General features: G+C 45.9%; 1 protein-coding gene and 1 long non-coding RNA gene across 4 annotated transcripts; one reads left to right on the forward strand and one right to left on the reverse strand.

Annotated features, from left to right (window-relative positions):
• Positions 1-7,552: 7,552 nt before the first annotated feature.
• LOC125692254 (uncharacterized) lies at positions 7,553-13,404 on the forward strand. 3 transcript variants are annotated; one of them, XR_007376544.1, is made up of 4 exons: positions 7,553-7,651; positions 9,475-9,942; positions 11,653-11,895; positions 13,299-13,404. It is a non-coding gene; the product is annotated as an uncharacterized LOC125692254 (long non-coding RNA). The 3 variants fall into 3 exon arrangements; XR_007376545.1 differs by lacking the exon at positions 13,299-13,404 and having other exon boundaries at positions 9,475-9,726; positions 9,810-9,942; positions 11,653-13,291; XR_007376543.1 differs by lacking the exon at positions 13,299-13,404 and having other exon boundaries at positions 11,653-13,291.
• On the reverse strand, positions 13,319-20,901 carry LOC125692253 (tubulin alpha-3 chain). Its single transcript, XM_048942510.1, has 5 exons — positions 20,826-20,901; positions 17,853-18,075; positions 17,196-17,344; positions 15,635-16,315; positions 13,319-14,738 (listed from the first exon to the last, which is right to left on the reverse strand). Exons 1-5 carry the CDS (start codon positions 20,826-20,828, stop codon positions 14,442-14,444), a joined length of 1,353 nt encoding a protein of 450 aa, XP_048798467.1. The 5' UTR covers positions 20,829-20,901; the 3' UTR covers positions 13,319-14,441.
• Positions 20,902-21,267: the final 366 nt, after the last annotated feature.

Raw genomic sequence — 21,267 nt, forward strand, 5'->3', positions numbered from 1 at the left:
GATCTTTGCTCACACTGTGTGTGTGGGGAGGTATTGCAACCCCAACCCCTTCTTAGCAAACATAACATTTGAGGGCTATGTGACGAGCAGTTAACAGAGAAGACAGAAGTGAAGAAGTTGCTGCATCCCACAGACTCTGTGTCTGTTGTTAGCAGCTAGAGCGCTGCCAGCAAGCAGCAGCACAGCACACAGCCACGCTGCTCTGAGAAAGGAGCATTACAGTGCATGCCTGCGAAAGAGGCACCACTTCCAGGGCTCATGAGTGGGAAGTGCACTGCTGGGAGAGCAGCAGACTGAACTGAAGCCAGCGGCACTCAGCACAGAGAGCTCCTGGCCTCAGGGCTCAGCTGTTCTGACTTGCTAGAAAATACTCCCCCAGATTTACAGTTTTGCTCCCAGTAAGTTGGTACCCTGTTCTGCTTACTTAGTGTGTGTGCCGAGAAGGATGGTTGAAGAAGAGACAAAATCTGAGGCATTAAAAAAAAAAAAAAAAAAAAAAAAAAAGCAGAAAAGAAAACCCACACCTACCTGCATTGACCCCATGAAGGCAGCAGATCGGATGGTGAAAAGTTTTGAGAACTCTTTTGTTGTTCGCTTGTGGTTCCATTGGTCACGAACTTGCACACCTTGATTTCTCACACTTCGGATGCTGTAGCAGAGGGTGGAGGTGATTTCAGAGCAGGAAATGAACTCAGGCCGCTTGTTTGTTGGCTGATGGAAGCCCCCTCTGTCTCTTGGCTGATGATCAATTTCACAAAAAAGCAACAGCATCATTGATGCAGCAGTGCCTTTGCTCATTCAAGCTGAAGTTCTGGTCACCTTTTCCTTTGGTCCTCAGTAGTGTGGCGCCAGGCTTTACCCAGTGTGAAATCCAAACCGTGGCAGTAAAGCTGATTTCCCAAGGAGGCTCCAACTCTCGGGCTGATGCTGGCAGCACAAAGTGCCATCGCTCTCGGAGGATGCAGAGGCAGTGAGGCAGCAAAAGGCTGGGGTTTAAGCCCGGTTTGGAAAGAAAGGCATTCTCAAGCATCTTGAGGATGCTACCAGCTCTGATAGTAATCCCTGCTCAGAGCAATTAGTCCTTCTAAAGTTTTCAACAAATTTGGGGACAACTGGAGAGCTCACCGCTGTAACAAATGATGTTCCTTCAGCAGCCCCAGATGGACCTCGCTTCTGACTTTTCCACACTCAAGAAAGCAGCTTCTCAGGTGCATCTTTTTCCAGCGTTGCTTGTTGTGGAATGTTTAAGTGTGGGATCCGTCCCTCTCTGTTCTTTGCAGGATGCCGTTTCTCACAGCGAAATGCTTTCTAAGGAGAACAAGCAGCAGCTCTCTGACACGACGATGCTGAACAAGCAAAAGGGAGGTTTGAAAGCTTTGAGCAAAGAGAAGAGAGGGGAAAAAGTGCTGGAAGGCTGTTGGCATCTTTCCTACTTCCCGCAGGTACGCAGCTTCTTGTGCTGCTCCTGGAGCACTCCTCTCGCCATGGAGGCTGCCCTGTGTCGGCGCAGTCTTTGTGACATGCTGCAGTGCTGGGGCATCATAGCTCTTTGTGGCGCTGGCCTTTGTGGACACATGCATGGAGCAGCTTTTCTTCTTGCTGTAGACCAGCCCGGTGTACTTGAGCAAGCTGATTTTCCAGATGCCTCACAGCAAACCTGCTCATGGATTCGGTCGTCCTCACGCTGTGTAACTGTGCATCAGAGAGAGCAATATCTGCTGTGTCAGCTTTCCCAGACAGCGCTGCTGGAGGAGATCAGGCATGTTGTGGCACAGGACACAGCCTTGCTGTTGCCTCCATTTGGATGGTTTCTAGAATTGAGGCTGTTCTCATGTGATGTCCCGTGCTAATTTGCAGATAAACTGTCCCTGCTTTCTGCTCATCCTGTTTCACGTTGGTCCTTTCTGTAATCTAGAAAGGAGGAATTAACTTTGTTCTTGAGGAAGTAAGCCATTTTTATTTAGCCCCTACTTTGTCTCTCAGGGCGGCGCTGTTTTTGATCTAATGCAAAAGCTTCCTAACATTCACTCCAATCTAAACTCTCTGCTGTCCAGTAACAAGGATTGCCAACAGCCTGTGAGCTCGGCGTTACAGCCCAGAGGTGGAGCTAACATGGAGACCTCGGGATTTTCAACAAGGAACGAGAAGGCTGAGAATCGGGGGCTTTGTTGGACATTTTTACAGGCTGTCCTACTTAAGGATTCTGCCTGTTTCGTTGGTTTGGCTGGAGCTGAGGAGCTCGGTGCTCACGACTTCAGTTCTTTGTGATACGGAGCAGTGCCACTTGCTGCCCAGACCAAACACACGTATTGGTGGAGGAGATTGCTCTATGCATTTTATTTTTTTCTTTAATGCTTTTGAAGTGTGAGAGTGGTATATGCCTTCAAACAGGTAACATCTAAAATAAACTGATTTTCCTTTTTTCCTTAGAGCAGTGCTTCAGAGAAACGTGGATGCTTTCTTCCCTGCTGCTATGTTTCCCATCTCAGAATTCTAGGAAGGCTTCTGTTGTTGACTGCTTACTTTCTTATTTTCAGTACTGATAGAAACACAACATTCTTTTTATGCTGCCTGCATACAATTCCCTTTGTTTCCTTTGTAGTTTTGAGCTGTGCTCTGGAACAGAACGTACAGCTGGATCTAGAACAGTTGCCAAAGAGGAGTCTGAGGGCAAATGGTGCTGGATTCCCAGACAGAGGTCATAAAGCTCCTTGCTTCCTTGCGAAGTGTTCCTGTATTATTCTTACATATCTTTGTATGTTACTGCTGTGCTGAGACTTTTATGGCAAATCCATTCTCTGTTTCCCAGAGGTGATGCTGAGAAGCTCACCTCACGATGACTTATGCAGTCCTCTCGTTTCATGTTAATGCTTCCTTTGGGTCCAAAGAAGACCAACTCCTTGAAACCATGCCTGGGAATCCCACTTGTTCAAATGGTTGAGCTTTGTGCCGTGGTCAGAACGCCCTGCCGCAGATCCTGGCACTGGTTGGGAATGGAAGAACTGACGGCAAATCTCTCGATATCAAAATTGATCCGGTGGATATTTACAAGCCTCGGGCGACCCAGGTGGGATCTCAGAGTTGTGAGGCCAGGTACCGAAGTTGTTATATGTTTCTTCTAAGAGTTGCTCGGCTGTTTTGCATTGCTCTGTTAATCGTTCCAAGCCACCCTTGGCTTCGCTGTGCTTTTTCATCACCTCAGACGCTGGCCAAAAAAAGAAAAAAAGAACAAGAGAAAGCAAGACAGCATCATTTTGTTGGTAATTTACCTATTCACAGATATTCACAACCACTTAGCGCACATTTGGTGGGTTTGTCCAAGTTCTTCTTCGTCTTATTTAGTTCACATTATTGTCTGTTCCCCCCCCCGCCCCCAATCCAACTTTGCGCTTTTCCTCTGCCCTCACGAGAAACAGAGAACGGAGCGCCAGAAGCTGTGGCGCAGCTGCCCGTCAATCGGGTCGCAGTTGTTCCCGCGGTCTCTGCCGCCCCCACGTGGCCAATAGGTGGAATTGTGGCCATGTATGTTTGGTGCCGCAGGACGCATGCGCGCAGGCACACGGAAGTGGTGTACGGACGTTCTTGTCGCTCTGCGCAGCAAATCCGCCGAACTTTGTTATACCTAGTCCTCCAAGTAGTAGTGCGCATGTGCCAAAGACTTTTAAAGAAGGATCAGTTTCTACGAAATCCTGTGGTGCGGGTGAGCAGCCAATTCCTGGACCACTGGCACAGAAATGCTTTCTCCTCTTTCTGTCTACTGTGCTCCTTGTCTATTTTCTTGAGCGGTCTGAGAAGCCTGCCTCTACAGCAGACTATTTTGGCTCCCAGCGGACCCTGCGCCCGTTGCATGCGTAATGAGGAGTCAAAAACAACGCATGCGTAGGTGCATACACGAAAATGCGCATGCGAAGTAATCTCTGCACATTGCCGCATGCGCAGTGCTTTCCAGAGTCTTGCACATGCGCAGTGCTGTGCAAGAGAGGCGCATGCGCACTGTGGCGCGGCAAAAAGCGCATGCGCAGTGCCGTGCCGGGACTGGCGCATGCGTAGTGAGGTTTTGAGACTGGGACATGCGCAGTGCGTTCCAGACAATGGCACATGCGCAATATGCTGCCAAGATCGGCACATGCGTAGTGCTGTCTCCAGATTCGCACATGCGCACTGCGCTGCCGAGAGCGGCGCTTTCGGATTGCGTTATAGAATCTCGGGCATGCGCAGTGCACTGGCAGGACGGGCGCATGCGCAGTACGGTGCCAAGAGTTGCTCATGCGCAGTGCAGTGCCATTACTGGTGCAAGCGTAATGCAGCGCCCAGATTCGCGCATGCGTACCGCTTCCCCGAGATTTGCGCGTCCCAGGTTGCTGCCGTGTCGGTGCTGCTGCACGCCAGAACCACGACCGCAAATCTCCGAGCTGCTCCTTTCCACTGACGCTGAGAGGGCTTTTAAACGGCTGGGGGATGGTGCAGGGCTGGGGCGGGAAGGGGACGTCTGCTAGTTCATCGTGGCGACAAGCAAATTGGATGCCACGAGGAGCTGAGGGGCAGCTGTGAGCCGAACCGTTCCGTTCCCGGGTGGGCTCGGGCATAAAACGGCGGAAATAGACGACGGGCATCCCGGATTAGAAAGGGAAGAATATCGCTAAGCTGGCGGTCCAAGAATCGACTGCTTGCCTGTACGGGCGCGCGTCCGCTATTACCTGGAGGACTCACCATAGAGAGCGGCGGATTAGCTGCGCAGAGCGGTTAAAACGCCACTTCCGGATTTGTAGGCGCATGCGTTATGCTGCTGGCGGGACTCCGTGGGAGACGGCAGCAGTTCCGCGCTTTGGCCACGAGGTGGCAGCAGAGACCGCGGAAAGAACTCTGACGGCATTGACGGGGACCCGCGGCGCTGTCCTCGGCGATCCGTTCTGTCTTGCGATGACGGGGGAAGAACACGAAGTTAGAAGCGGGGGGAAAAGACAAAGAAAACAGAGGGAAATTACTCCAGACCCTGGAAAGCCGTGCTAAGTGCTTATGAATATCTGTTAAAAAAAAAAACCAAAACTTGTTTTTGCCAGTATCTGTTGCATTGTTTTTAAAGATTCACAAACCAAAATGTAACTGCCCAGCAAATTTAATGATAACAAAATAAAGCACTTTGGCAGAAAGCACAGGGCCGTATTAATGCTTGCTCAGCCTCTGTCTTGTTCATATTTTAATGTATCTGTTTCCATGGGCCTTTCTTCAACTCCAGGTTTCATTTTTGGCTTTTTTTTCTTTTCAATGCCATAAAATGGGTAGTTTTAGGCCCTAGGAGGTCTACACAGGCAGACACAAAGTCACAGTTTTGATATTCATGGGGGTTTTTACATCCTTACCACAAAGATTGACAAAACCTAAGTGTCCGCAGTTCTCCACCTATGTTTACAGATGGAAAAAATTAATTCCCCTGCAGAGAAAGAATTGATGTCACAGCTGCCATTGGCAAGATGGCCTGAGAGTTGTGCAGGTCCATCAGGCTCAGCTGCAGCTTTCCATCTGCCCTTCTCTGGTCCTCCTGCAGCTGGACACATAGCCCAGAAGGGCACGGGGTATGCAGACCCTGCCCGGCCAGCTGCAGCAGTCGCTCCTGCCAGCACTCCATTTCTCTGAGACCATTCTCATTTTGCTGGCTGGAGCCCTGTGTGGCAGAGGAGAGGAGAGCTGCAGGCAGAAGGAAAACAGGGTGCTGGGATTCCTGCAGCTCGCTGCCAGCTGTCTTCTCTGACATTTTGGGGGTGGGCAGGGGACTGTGGGAGCACCCTCAAGGCTCTGGGCAGAAGGGAAGGAAGCAAAGATGCAGCTGCAGGCTCTGAGCTGCAGTGTGGCCGGGCACTGTACAGCTCACAGTCTGGGTACACGGAGCAAGTTTGTCCAGCTGAGGGCTGCAGGGCTGTCCTTACCAAGCCCCATCCTACAGGTCTGCAGCGACTGCACCAGTTGCTCGAGCTCTTCCCACTGCAGGAGCTCAGAAGCAACAACAACCCTGGCCCAAGCAGGTAATGACAACACGCACACACAAACACACCCGATACAGAATCTGGCATTCTACAGTCCTCCCAGAGCTTCTTGCTGCTTTTTAGGCTGCTCTACAGCTATTCTGTCCTTTTCCCCCTCATTCCCCTATGTCTTGCCCCCTTTCTTTGTCCATTCCTTTTTCAGGTTTTCTCCTTTCTTTCCTCACTTCCTTCCCCATGCCTTCTCCCTGCAATGGCCCCATGTTCTGCTGCTCTTCTCAACTGACGATCCTTAAACCACACTTTTCAAAGACATGGGATCAGACCGCATACTATCACTGATTTTAAAACAGCTAAAGAAGTACAGTGTTACGTATAGATAACAAACTCCTACCTGCTGGAAGACCAATATCAGCTCCTCATCCTGGAGCATCACCATCACCCCCAGGTTGGGCTGGTGCTGCTCATCTGCCCTGCAGTGCTGCTCAAATGGCACCGGCACCTCTTGGCACGGCCTGCCACCTCCCTCTGTCACCTCTACGTGTCACCTCATCTCACCTCTGTAGTTCTGACCCCACACATCAAACCCATGTCCCCAAATGTCCTCACGCGTCCCTGTGTCCCCATGTGCCCTCTCATGTCCCCTCAAGTTCCCCCGTGTCCCCTGCCCTGCTTTGCTCCTTGCTGATGTCACCGTGGGGTTGAGGATGGGGACAGGGATGCCTGTGGGATGCGTGGAGTCCTGGGACGAGTTGATGGCCGTGCGCAGTGGGGTGATGGTGCCCTCGGCACACAGCTGTGACATTGGGGGGGTAGTGCCCCACAAGTGGGGGTCATTGCCCCCAAAATGGGTCTGGTGCCCCACACACGTGGGCAAGTTGTATGGGCAGTGCTTTCTGGAGATGATCTGTCTTTTCTCCAAATCTGCAGTGACTTCAGCAATCCTGCGTTGAGCCGCAGCAGCAATGGGGCACTGCAGCACGTCAGCGATCTCTGGCTCGAGGAGCGCAGGGCTGCACGAAGGACGCACTGCAGCCTCCCTGTTTCTGTGGGGTTTGCATTGCTGTTGGAGCCCAAAGGCCACACGCTGCCATACAGGCAGGTGCCGGGTTCACTCACTGAGGACACCAAACCCTCCAATAACATCACAGTGGCCTTTAACTGCTGTGCGAGGAGATGACGCGCGTTTCTCCCTGGGAAGCCATAAGCTGAGCCCGGCAGCTGGGCAGCCAGCACTCGCTCCATTGACGCTGCTCATCTCAGCCCTTGTGCTGCATGTGCAGCTTCTCAGCACCTCGCTGTATCAGCACTGAAATCTGTGCTCCCCTATCTATTAGAAATGTCACCAATTGCTGTTGAGGACAGACTGGAAGCAAAATATGTGGGCTATCTTAGCTCGTCCATCAATAAAGCTCCCCTTGCCAGACAGGCAGACCCAATTGGCTGCTGGAACTTTGAGATCCCAGCCTGAAGCAGTGATGGAGCACCTGGTGAGGGGTGCAGCCCTGCCTGCACAGGTGGAAGCAACGCAGCTGTGGGAGCAGATGGGGCTGAGCCTGGCTCCAGCCCTCCCTCGCTTCATCTGAGAGCTGGCAGCCCCACAGGCAGCGTCTCTTCCCAGTGACCCCCCCCCCTCCTATGGGTTGTTGGGGGGCTCTGGTTCTTGGAAAGAGGTAAGCAATTCTTTCTTCATTGTAGGGTTTTGGTCTTTCCTTTTCTGTGGGGATTCCAAGCCGGTTTAGAGCAGCTCTATCTGCTTTGCCTGTCTTTATGATGCCCTTCAATTGTTTTCTGGGGGAAGTGAAGGGGGTATCTCCCTTTCTCTGAACTGGTAATGCAGGGACTGATGTTCATTCCTTTCTTTTGCTCTTATCTCATTTCTGGAATGCACCGATCAGCCCCAAGGTAACGCTGGTTGGCTGTGCATTGCAACTCTGGAAATGCCTGGAGCTGATGCCCTTTTCCATAAAGGGATTCTGTGTTCTCCAGATCTTTTTTGTGGCTCTTTTTAAACTCAATACTTCTCATGAAGTCTCTGGTCCCTCTTTTGTGGGCACATATTTAAATTATGTTCTGTGTCTCTTTGGATCTTGTTCTGTTTTGCAGCTCGATGGGGTTTAAGGGTTTCTGGGGCTCCTCTGGTTAGTGGTTTAAGCTCTGTGAAATCTGTGGAGCAGGCAATGGAGCCCTTCATGAGCCCCCTGTTCATGCATCACCTGTATGCAGGTGGGTTTTGAGATGGCTGTTGGAAGCTCACTTACAGATGGAGTGGGGGGTCACAAGGGGCTCCCTGGGGTCTGTTCTTACAGCCCAATAAGCGATGTGACTGGTGATAGAGTGCTGTGCATCCATCAGCCTGGGACCTGAGCTTAAGAAAATCTCTGGGCCCCAGAGGCCCTTTTCTTCATCCTCACTTAGTGCAATGCAGGCTCCACTACTTGAGCACACTGAACACAAGTGTTCTGTTCCTGTTTTGTCTGGTTCTCTCCTAGATCTCCCTTACGAATTTGTCAGTAGTAACAGATGCCAGGGCATGGAGCTCAGAGCATGCTGTGGCTGACCACCCTGGGGTCCTATGTTTTTTTCTGTTTCTTGCAGATCTTGCTTTGTATTTATAGGAAACGTATTTAGAGGAAGGATTGCCCTTTTCTGGACCACTTTGTCAGGATCAGCCCAGATCTCCATCCCAATTATTAGGGGATGCTCTTAGTTTCCTAATCTGTATGATACCCAGCGCCTCCCTTCCTTCCACCCCCTGGCTCCCGTTAAATAGCTACCTCTGCAGCTATGGGACCCAGCAGTGTGATGAAGCAAGTCCTCTGGTCTGCTGAATACTGGGACTGCCATGGACAGGCTCTGTGCTGATGTGGATCTTCCTGGTTGGACTGCTTGCTGAGTATCCCCAGAGCTGCTGAGCACTCAGGCTTCCCTGCCTGCCCTGACTGCTCACCAGGCCATCGATGTCCTTTGTGTCGCCGTTCCTCATGGCATCAGCTGTCACACCATAGACTCCTTGGAGTCGGAAGGAAACATTTGTGATGATCTAGTCCGACTCCCCACAAGGAACAGGGATGTTCACAGCTAGATCAGAGCCCGATCCAACCTCACCTTGGAAGGGACAGGGCATCCAGCACATCTCTGGGCAACCTGTTCCACTGCCTCACCACCCCTACTGTAAAAGATATTTTCCTTACATCTAACCCAAATTTTCCCTTGTTCTTTCCTTTTGCTCCCCTTTAGGTATTGAACAGCTGTTACCAGGCCACCTTGGAGCCCTCACTTCTCTGTGCTGAACAGCCCCAGCTCTCTCAGCCTGTCCTTGGAGGAGAGCTGTTTGATCCCTTGGTTCTTTTTTTTTTTTTTGTGGCCATCCTCTGATGTGATCCAACAGGTCCATATCTCTTCTGCACTGAGGACTCTACATTCTGACACAATCTCTAGATGTGGGATTGTGTGGAATATAGACTCAGATAAGGGAAGCCTCTTTACTTCACAGGTCCTACAGGAGCTGATGAGAACTTCAGAAATGAAGTGGGAGCTCCATACTCCGTGGCACCCTCCTTCTTCAGGGAAAGTAGAATGAATCAATCAGATGCTGAAGAAGCACTTGTCAAAATTGGTTTCAGTGACCAAATTACCATGGACAAAGTGTTTGCCTGTAGCCCTTGTCAGAATACGAACCACTCACAGAAAAGGCTTAGGAGTATCGCCATACGAAGTGCTGTTTGGGTGGCCGTACTTGGGAATGGTGAGATGCCCGCTCTTGAAACCAAGGATAAGTTTCTCCAGAACTGTGTACTCAGGTTGTCTGCTGCTCTGTTATTCCTTAAGGAATGTGGACTGTTGGCTCAAACTCCACCTCTGGAATTTCCAGTGCACTCATCCCGTGTTGGAGGCTGGTCCTAATATGCACCTGGAAGGAATAAAGGCTTCAGCCTGAGTGGGATGGAATGGACTATTTCAGGTACTGCAGTGGATGTTGTCTACCTTGACTTCAGCAACGTTTTGTTACAGTCTCCTGTGACATCCTGGTAATGAAGCTGAGAAAGTGTGGGATAGATGAGTGGATGATGAGGTGGGCTGAGAACTGGTTTACTGGCTGAGCTCAGTGGTGGTGATGGGCAGCACACAGTGCGGCTGGAGAGCTGTGAGTGGCGGTGCTCCTGGGGGTTGGTGCTGGGTCGGGTTGTGAAAGGTAGATTGTGTTTGTGCTGTAGAAGCTTTGAGTATTTTCTGTATGTAGTACTGGCTTTACTGAACTTACAGCCCTCTTGTGAAAGAGCCGTTTGCCTTCTACTAAGAAAGGTGCTGAGCAGAGTTAAAAAGTTAAAGATTCGGGGTGTTCTGATTGGGGTGGAATTGAGGTGGGAAAGAAAGACCATATAAAGGGAAATTGCATGTACCCGCTCTCTGTTTCACGCTTTCCACGAGGTTCGTGAATGCAGAATGAAGCTGTACTTGCTAAACGTTGTGCTGTTTTTTTGCTGTTGCCGTAGTGGGGCAGTGACCAGGGAGTATTACATTGGGATTATAGAGACAGCATGGGACTATGCTCCTGGTAGTACTGATATCATATCTGGACAACGTTTTGCAGAAGAAGAGTAAGTAATGTAGTTCGTACTGATGGAGTTTTATTTAATAGCATTGTCTGCTTTAGATGCTAGGACCAGGACCTGGTGAAGTTGGTGAAATGAATTGTGCTAGTGTCAGTGAACCTGGTGGCTGACATGTAAGGGAGTATTTACTTTTTCCTGACTTGCTTAAGAACTAAATTGCGACTCTCTGCTGATGGAAAATGTTGTACAATGTAATGTTCTTTTTGTGACTTTATTGTAATGAAACGTTTATTAACTAGAGGTAGGGAAATGATCATGTGAATGCCTACTGTTATTTTGAATTAGCCAAGTGGCAGTGATGAAGGGAAGGCTTCTGCTTTTACATTTTTAAACTCAGAAGTTTAACATGTTTTTTCTGTTCTGATTTTTCTGTTGGGCACAATTTTCCTTTTTAAATGTTTGTTGTTGGCAGTGGTCTCTTTCTTGTGGAGATGCAGCAGCTGGAGTGTTTCATGCAAGAAAGGCTTTGTGCAGTTTGAGAAATAGAGGATAAGTGTGGTGAGGAGAAAGGTGATACCTTGAAGACATAAATAATAAATAAAGAAAACTCAGATATCGGAGGCACCAAAGAAAGTATTGGACAGGAAAAAAAAATAGTCATCCTCTCTATTTTTTCAGTGCTTTTAAAATGAAGTAGAACTATACTAAATGAAGAGTGAAGAAGTATATCACTAGTAAGAAGAGTCTTCTCCTTGCTGACTGTGAAGTCAACATAACATGATACTTGTTGGTTTTAACTGGCTTTGGAAGATTATGCAGAACTTGAAGCACGTACAAAAATGTTGAGCAGGAAGACCTGTTGTTTGACTTATAAGCAGCAGAAAATTGTGTCAAGTATCCTTATCTTCAGTCTACAAAATAGATAGAAAAAATTCATAGTTGGTGTGTAGCATTTAGTCTCTATCTGAGTGCCTGTACTCTTCAGAAATGTGAATGTATTTGCTTCTAAAGGCAGATTGTGCACAGTGCTACAGAGGCTTGGCTTTTGTTTGAGATCTGCTAATTAGCACTGTTCAAGTATAAAGTGAATATCTGATATTGTGTATTTTTCTTTACAGGCAAGCTGAAGTCTTCCTTAAAAGAGGACCGCAAAGGATAGGAAGCATTTATAAGGAGGCTGTCTACACTCCGTACACTGATGTTATATGATGTGATAGTTGAGAAACCTTCCTGGCTGGGTTTTTTAGGCCCTATCATTAAAGGAGAAGTTGGTGATTCCATTGTTGTTCACTTGAAAAACTTTGCTTCCAGAAACTACACACTGCATCCACATGGTGTAAAATATACAAAGGAAAACGAAGGTAAGCTTGAGTCCATTTTGTGTCAGAATTGAACAAAAGCTTTGTCATCAAAGATACAACTGCCTAAGCGAATTATCTTCTGAAACAAGACACACTCAGTTTAAAATAGGAGCTGATTAAGAACTTCTGGTATTTGTTCAAGAGTGAAATACTGAGCCAAAAGTGGGGTTCGTGTAGAAGGCAATTTTAGATCAACGTTCCATCTGAAATAAGGGTAATGTAGGGATGTCTGAAGGAAAAAAAAACGATGCTGTTGTAAAGAAAATACTGTTTGTATAAGTTATAACTCTTAATGGTATTAAGAATTCTGAATTATACACAAGATATAAGATACACAAGTTCCTTAAAACAGGCAAATGCCTTCAGCTTAGATAAATTAGCCATCACTCTTTCAGATGTACTGTAACCATGCTACTGGTATTAGTGAAGACAATAGTTGTTGGCAATAGGGGAGACTTTCAAGCTGTGAAACACTGCTGCAGTTTCACTGAAATTAGTGGAGTCCTTGCATATTGACAGGTAGAAGAGTCGCGTTCTCTTCTGGACAATCTATGGAGTGTTTTTGTAGCATCTTTTATGCATACAGCAACCCATGAATGTGCCATCTGTCAGAAAGAGCAGCGTGTCCCTCCTGAGGAAATACTGTGATTCCAGTTTCCTCCTTGAAAACTACTGAATGTAGTATGATGACATCTAAACCTGAGGCTGTAGCCTGACAATTCACTCTGCCAGATGCACCTCACTGGGTAGTTTTCCATACTATTATCTGCAAGAAAGACTGCACTGGAATATAGCCACTGAAAGTTTTATTAAGATGCCTTAAAGACTGTGTGAATTATTGAGTAGATACTGTCAAAAGTAGTCTTTGAAAATTTTTCAGTGGGGAAAAAAATTGTGAAATATTAGTTTAACATCTAATATTTTTAAAGGGTTTTCATTACATCAAATATGTGACTTGGCATTGACGCACTATGGGAGCAGAACAGCATGTTGTATGGTAATATATAGAACAATATTTGCAATTTTACCACTGTTGCTCTTATTTGAGGCACACCTGTGTTCCTTGGAGAGGAATGCAATGTTTTAGAATAGATTCCAAGATCAATATTTAGCAAATGTTTTACAAATATTTTAGCTGTTGTCTCTTTAGCAGAAGTACACTGTGCCCTCTTAATAAAGAACTCAATTTAAAGTTATTTGTCAAAGCGCACCTGCAGAACTCAAAGTCAAGTAAAGGAATTCTAGCAGAAGGGAGAGCTCTATCCATCTGAGTTAAAATTTGTTTTACCTCTATTTGAGTATTCAATCCCTGTTATTGCAGCATGTAGTCAACTTGAAAGCACTGTTCTGACACCGTATTGTGAAATGCGTTATGTTAATGTTGGCCGTGTGCCATTCCTCAGGTGCTTTTTATCCAGACTATACCAAAGGTTTTGAAAAAAGAGATGATGCTGTGAAGCCTGGAGGCCAGTACACTTATATGTGGGATGTGACAGAAGATCAAGGTCCTGCTGAAGGAGATGCAGACTGCATTACCAGGGTTTACCACTCTCACATAGATGCTCCAAGAGATGTTGCCTCAGGGCTTGTTGGGCCTTTAATCATTTGCAGGAAAGGTAAAACGTGGATTAACTACTACATATGCAAGTTGATTGATAATGGCACTTGATAAATATAAATGAACTAATTTTCTGGAAGAGGAAATTAAGAGTTCATTTTGAAATAGTGGATTTTGTCTTGTCAGTTATCTGCCATGTAATAATAGGATGGGATTTGATTTTTGTGTGCTAGGCAAATGAGTGAAATGTGTTCATGCTAGTAATGCAAAAGTGTGACATTGATATGTAGAACAAATGTTTTACATTATCATCACATACAATATTTATTCTTAGCAAAGTTATTTTACAGCGTCTGTTAAAACCAACCTTTGTTTTCCCAATATGGCTGTAAGTTTATACATACAGTCACACTCAAGATAAACAACAAAATGTCAAGTAAACAGCCATCATCCTTACCAATACTGTGCTTAAAACTGAACAGTTTTTTTCCCCAGTTTTAATTATTTACTAACTATACTTGTTACTACTAGTATACTATCTAAGGTGGAACTGAGTGTAAGGGGGCACGCTGGTTGGAAAATTTTACCTTTTGTCTGCTGAGTCTCCCCATTTTTTTTTTTTAATTTTATTTTTTTAAGTAGCAAGTTTGGTGCTTTTGGCAAATATTCTAGTTCAGACCAAAAGTGTAATGGCACTTACCCTTACTACAGTTAGATAAACTGATAAATAGATAAATAGATAAATACAGCGTTACAGACACGTACACAAGTTTGTAATTTAATCTTTACGTTGTGCAAGACTAGATGCTACCAAAAACTGTAATTTCAAATGGTTCTTACGCAGCAACTGTGTGTGTAAACAGTAACAAAGAAAAAAATGAACAGTACAACATTTAAAACTGCATCTGAAAACAAGCAAGCAAGCGAACAGGATTCTGCAATTCATTTGCTGCTGTTACAGAACACACTTTCTATTACTTCCGCATTTTCAGTATTCATCCTCTTCTTCAGCCTCTGCTTCTACAGAGTCTATCCCAACTTCTTCATAATCTTTTTCAAGGGCAGCCAGATCTTCCCGGGCTTCGGAAAATTCTCCTTCCTCCATTCCTTCCCCAACGTACCAATGTACAAAGGCACGTTTGGCATACATCAAATCGAATTTATGGTCGAGACGAGCCCATGCTTCAGCAATGGCAGTGGTATTACTCAGCATACATACAGCTCGCTGCACCTTTGCAAGGTCGCCACCTGGCACCACAGTTGGAGGCTGGTAGTTAATGCCCACCTTCAAGAAAACAAGTGAGAACGTCTTTAATTACTGGGAAGCACTGAAGACTTATTTCTGTTAACAACAACAGTAGCCACAACTGTGAACAATTAAATAAAATTATTTTGCGCTTCATCAAAATATTTAACTAAATCCTAAATTCAGGATCTGGTCAAACTGGTCCAGCGTTAGCTACATTGGCCTAGAGGTTATTTTTCCAAGATCATAAGAGCTTACTGGACTCTACAAAGAACATAAGAATCTAGGTCTTTGCAAGTCCTGAATGCATGGACAGTAGCTGGAAGGATGGACCTCTTGTCCGGAAGGTGACACTGCCAGTCAACTGAGAACAAGCAGAAGTAGCTGAACAACTTGATATTCATCTAGTAAAAAGGCGACTTACAGGAGCCTATGTTTAAATGAATCACAACGAAAAAAATAGGTTTGCTCTAGTGATAGCAGTCAGGCTCCACATGTCCGGAAACTGATAGCGTCTACCACTTCAAGGTATCTCAAAACCATTGTTGGGAAATTACTGCACTGAATTCAATAACTTCATGTAGTGTTTCTACATTTGCTTGGGGCTTGCCTATATTCCTTCTGTACAAAGCTCCCGAGATTTCTGAAGACTTGCAGTAAAACCTGGCATTGCTTTTCAGTACTACCTGCTTGTAAATTATTTTCAGACACTCAGTACTGCCTGTTCCTACAAAAACCGTGACTGCTATTCTGTAACTTGTTTTAGAATTTTCATCTGAGTTAAAATATCAGGGAATTATATTTAAGAATATAATCTGAAATGTAAGCAGTTCAGTAACAGGAACGTTACAGTACAGTACAATGACCGCTACCTCCAAATATCATGTAATTCCTACTATTTCCAAGATCAAGCACTTCAGAAGTTATCAAAGTACCTTGAATCCAGTTGGGCACCAATCCACAAACTGAATGGTACGTTTAGTCTTGATAGTAGCGATAGCTGCGTTGACATCTTTAGGGACAACATCACCTCTGTATAACATACAGCAGGCCATGTATTTACCATGACGTGGGTCACATTTTACCATCTGGTTGGCTGGTTCAAAGCAAGCATTGGTAATTTCAGCCACGGATAACTGCTCATGGTAGGCTTTTTCAGCAGAGATGATAGGGGCATATGTTACCAAGGGGAAATGGATTCGTGGGTACGGAACAAGGTTAGTTTGAAATTCTGTCAGATCTACATTAAGGGCTCCATCAAAACGTAGTGAAGCTGTGATGGATGAAACAATTTGCGCAATTAGTCGATTTAAATTGGTATAAGTGGGACGTTCTATGTCCAGGTTGCGACGACATATATCATAAGCGGCTTCATTATCTACCATGAATGCGCAGTCTGAATGCTCCAGTGTTGTATGTGTAGTTAAAACTGAATTGTAAGGTTCCACTACAGCAGTAGAAACCTGTGGTGCTGGATAAATTGCAAATTCTAGTTTAGATTTTTTGCCATAGTCAACAGAGAGCCTTTCCATGAGCAGAGATGTAAACCCTGAACCAGTGCCTCCTCCAAAACTGTGAAAGATAAGGAAACCTTGCAGCCCAGTGCACAGATCAGCCTATAATAGGATGGAAAAAAGCAAGAGAGAAAAAACATACATTTATTATTACCTTTTCCAAAATCATCAACATTAAAATAAACACTCAAAAGCAATTATTTCCTCATCGTTTCTTTTAAAAGGTAACTTTTTTCTTGCATATCTTTTACTTAAAACCACCACAGCACACCTTGTTCTGAATATGAGTATTTTCTCATTTGAATGTAGCATTTTCCTTTATGCATTTTTTATCCTACTAAAAGCAAGAGCAGTTGTGCACCACTGTGAAAGGTTATTAGAAATTACAGCAGGCTTGCAGCTTTTAAACTACTATTGTACTCTGTATGGCAGCAAGTATCAATTTGGTTTGGAAAAAAAGTATTTTTACAACTTCAGATAGGCAATCACTACTTCACTTTGATTCACATCATGCTAAGTGAATTTCTTACATTACACCAGGTTATGGAAACCTGGAAAGACATGTGAAATTACTGAACGTCCAACCAAAATCTGAGTTTCAGGGTACTGGAAATATTTTGAATGACACATAATGGTGCGATTCAGGTTAAAAATAACAAACAAGTGCTTACAGTCTAAAGATTTTATAACGCACTTCTGAGGTATCCTTAAAATATCTTCAAATAATGATGTTCCACATCACAAGAACTTTCAAGTTTTACTGACTGAATTTTTATTTAACTCAAGAGGGGGGAGGCATGGGACCAAGTTCCCGGTTTTTTGTTTTTCATAATCTATGCATAAAATTCCTAAAAACAAACAACTCCCTCCCCCCCCAGAAAAAAAACAAACAACACAAGTGTCATAACAAATTGTAACTACAGGTAGCTCTAGAGCTGTATCTTACTTATTTTAAATATTGATCTGCAGCACGAATTCTTACCACTTTGCGCGTGCGGTCTAACACTAGATCAACAATCTCTTTTCCAATGGTGTAATGGCCTCTGGCATAATTATTAGCTGCATCTTCTTTCCCAGTAATGAGCTGCTCAGGGTGGAACAACTGCCTATATGTGCCTGTACGTACTTCATCTACAAGTGAAAAAATACATATTCCAACATAAAATTTATCTGCTGAGTTCTGCATGTGGTGCCTAGGGATGACATACTACGTAAAAGGAAATGTCAAAAACCTACAGACAGCTTCCATGAACAAACGCAGCAAGAAGTTGGTACAACTTCAGTGTCTTTCTTTAGGGGAAAACATCGGATGCTCACAAAGCAGTATTTGCATCCTGGAACATGGAGGCAACTCAAGAGAACTACACTGCAGGCACAGGCATTCTGGATAGCAATTAAATGAAGCTGTGGATGTAGTGCAGTGACTTGGAAAGATTATCCAAAATCTGCAAAGAAGTTTAATGTTTTCCAAACATTACCCATAGACCATCAGTTCATCTCTTTCAAATAACACGAACCAAAAATGTCAAAACATCATCCAGCTATACACCTTTCAGAACCCCTAGTGTTTTGAAAACGCACAAAAGTCTGAAAGGAAAGGAGTAGTTTTACATTGAAGATGTGCATCTTGTGTACGTACCGACTACCGTTGGCTCCAGGTCCACAAACACTGCTCTGGGAACATGTTTACCAGCTCCCGTCTCACTGAAGAAAGTGTTAAATGAATCATCTCCGCCTCCAATAGTTTTGTCACTGGGCATGTGACCATCAGGCTGGATCCCGTGTTCAAGACAATACAATTCCCAGCATGCATTGCCAATCTGAACACCAGCCTGACCAACATGGATGGATATGCATTCACGCTGCAAACAAAAAAAAGGACAATGATAACGTGAGATCTGGGGCTATCCGTCACTTAGATTTCACTCTCAAAATAACTTGCTATCTGTGGGTTATACTGTAGTGATCTTTCCCTGCTGCATTATTACCTCGGCTGCTTGAGTGACAATTAAAATGACCCAACAGTCTGCTGCTAGCATGAATCTACTCACTGCTGCTGATCTACGCTGTCAGGAAAGGAAGGCAAGAGACAGGCGTGGCTGAACCAGGACCTGCTGGTCAAATGGAAGAGCAAGAAGAAAACGTACAGGCAGTGCAAACAGGTACCATGGGAAGACTACAAAGAAGCTGCAAGTCTGTGCAGGGAGGGGGTCAGGAAAGCCAAGGCTCAGCTTGGCCTAACTTTGGCAAGGGATACCAAGAAGGACAAGAAAGGCTTCTACAGGTACCTCATCCAGAAAAGGAAAGTCCAGGAATGCATACCATGCCTAGTAAGTGACACAGGTGATCTGGTAACAACAGACAAGGAGAAGGCTGAGGTACTTAACAACTGCTTTGCTTCAATCTTCTCTGATAACTGCTCGCCAAACAGCCCTCAAATGTTTGGTTTAGCAGGAGGGAACTGGGGAAGCAACGTCCCTCCCACTGTAAGCAAAGATGACATTTTTGACCACCTGAGGAACCTGAACATCTGCCAGTTTATGAGTCCCGATGAAATGCATCCCAGAGTCCTTAGGGAATTAGCTGATGTGGTCACCAAGCCACTCTCCATGACATCTGCAAAGTCCTGGCAATCAGTCTCTGGTGACTGGAAAAAGTCAACAGCACACCCACTTCTAAGAAGGATAATATGATGACCCTCAAAACTACCAACCCATCAGTCTCACCTCTGTGAGCTAAGGCACATGGAAGGCAGGGAGAACCAGCATGGCTTCACCAAGGCCAAATCCTGCTTGACCAACCTAGCAGCCTTTTATGGCAGTGTCACTGCATCAACGGACAACAGAAGAGCCACATGTATTTCCAATTTGGAGAGAAGGATGTTGTGGGGTATTGTGTCAGAGTCCTTCAATCACAGTCCTTAAATATATGGAAATATATGAAAATATATATGAAATATATGGATTTGATGAGTGGACTGTTCAATGGATGAACAACTGGCTGCAGAATCGAGTCCAGAGAGCAGTGGCCAATGGCTCAGTGTCCGGATGAAGATCGGTGACAAGCAGCGTCCCCCAGGGATCAGTGCTGGGACTGGTACTCTTTGATACCACCTTCATCAGCAACATCAAAAGTGGGGTCAAGTGCACCCTCAGCAAGTTTGCTAATGACACCAAGCTGTGGGCTGCAGTTGACACACCAGAGGAACAGGATGCCATCCAGAGGGACCTAAGCAGGCTTGAGCAGTGGGTACAGGCGAACGTCACAAAGTAAAACACATTTAGGTTGGATAGAAGGAAACAGTTTTTTTACAGCAAGGGTGGCAAAGCACTGGAACAGGCTGCCTAGAGTTGTGGTTGATGCCTCATTCCTGGAGACTTACAAGGCAAGGTGGGATCAAGCCCTGGGCAATCTAATCTAGCTGTGCTTTTCCCTAATCATTGCCGGGGAGTTTGACCAGATGACCAACTGTAAAGATTCTAGGATTTAACGTTGAGAATGTTGGAGGATCTTAGATACCACGTGGTCACGCAGGATGAATGCAGTATCATCATTCCTTACCACAGAGCACGTATATCCTGTGTATAATATTCCGTTTAGTCTCTTTTTCACCTTTCTTTGGTTTTAGAAGCCTTCTTTATATAATAACCCCCTATTTCCTTGATCTGTTGACAATAATGTACTGAGTAATGTTGCAAGGATCTTTTCTGCACAAGACCTCTAAGTATGTTTTCCTTTACAATAAGCACATAACTAGTGCCAGGCAATCCACTCATATTTGGGTTCCTCTACTAAATCATCTGGGTGAGGAAGCATGGCACTTACGTTTAAATCACTCAAAACCCCAATTTTGTTTTACATCTGAGACTGAAACTCTTATTCTAGCCTATTATTATATACTATACATATATTATATACTATTACTGTGTATTTAGCTGATCTAGGAAAACACAGAGGTAGAGAGCATCTTTAAAGCTTCATCAAAACTCTCATCTTCAACTACATGTTTGAATTCTCACCCTCGTGGTTCTGTCACTAGCCTTTTGCCAGTGAGGCTCACTCTGCATTTATCTGCACTTCTATTGGGTTGGCAATGAGCTTCCAACGCTTTCACACCACCCCAGGCTCTCGTTCCCCAGCGCGCAGCCCCGCGCAGTCTGGGGCGGGAGCAGAGGCGCAGACACCGCCGCACAGCCGCGCCCCTTCACGGCACGGTGGCACGCCATTGGCCGCCGGACACACGCCTCTCCTCTGCTTGGCTGCGTGCAGCCCCCAATCGTTTTAGGCACCACAAGAAATGCCGCCGCCGATGCGGTAGGCGTTTTTGTCCCCCAGCCGTCGTCCTTCGCACTGCAAAGCCGGTTTCGTTGCTTTTCCACCTGTTTTGTCTCATTTACCACCAGACAACTTCTACACATCACCTCCCTCGAACTCTCAGTTCTCATGTTAATTTCTCCACTCCCACACACGGCCTTACGCCACCGCAGGGCCGCAAGCGGCAGCGCTCCGCGAGCTCCGCCGCAGCACAGGTAACTCTCGACTCCCCAAACCCGCCGCGGCAAAAGCCATCCCAGGTTCCCTTCCTCTCCCCAACCCGAGTTCCCACTCCCACCATGGCGCCTCGTTAGGCTCAGGAGCCTCGACTGCACGGCACTCCACACGAACACGTCCGCAGCCGAAGAGACGCAACGGCCGTCAGGTAACGGTCCGGAGAGCCCTTGCGCGCTGCTTTCCCATTGGCTGTCACCCGGGCCAGAGGCGAACGGCGGCCACCGATTCGCCAGTGCGCTCTTCTCCTCACGTGGGGTGCTAACTGCCGCTAACTGAGTTAACTGAAGGAATCCAAAATATGTGGCTTAACAAGCTGATGCACTTTTATGGAGCTAGTTTCTTAGCCTCGAGGAAAACGTGCTGTGATGCTTTGAGTTTGGTAGACAAAGAATTAACAAGACATGGGCAGTGGAATAATGTGCCCTGGTAGCTGGTTACAGTCCTGGAAGTCTGACAAAAAAGCAGGAAAGCAGAGGTACAACCAAATGAATTGTCAGGTTTTT

The sequence above is a fragment of the Lagopus muta genome, chromosome 4 (genome assembly GCF_023343835.1).
Source record: "Lagopus muta isolate bLagMut1 chromosome 4, bLagMut1 primary, whole genome shotgun sequence".
NCBI classification, from domain to species: Eukaryota; Metazoa; Chordata; class Aves; order Galliformes; family Phasianidae; genus Lagopus; species Lagopus muta.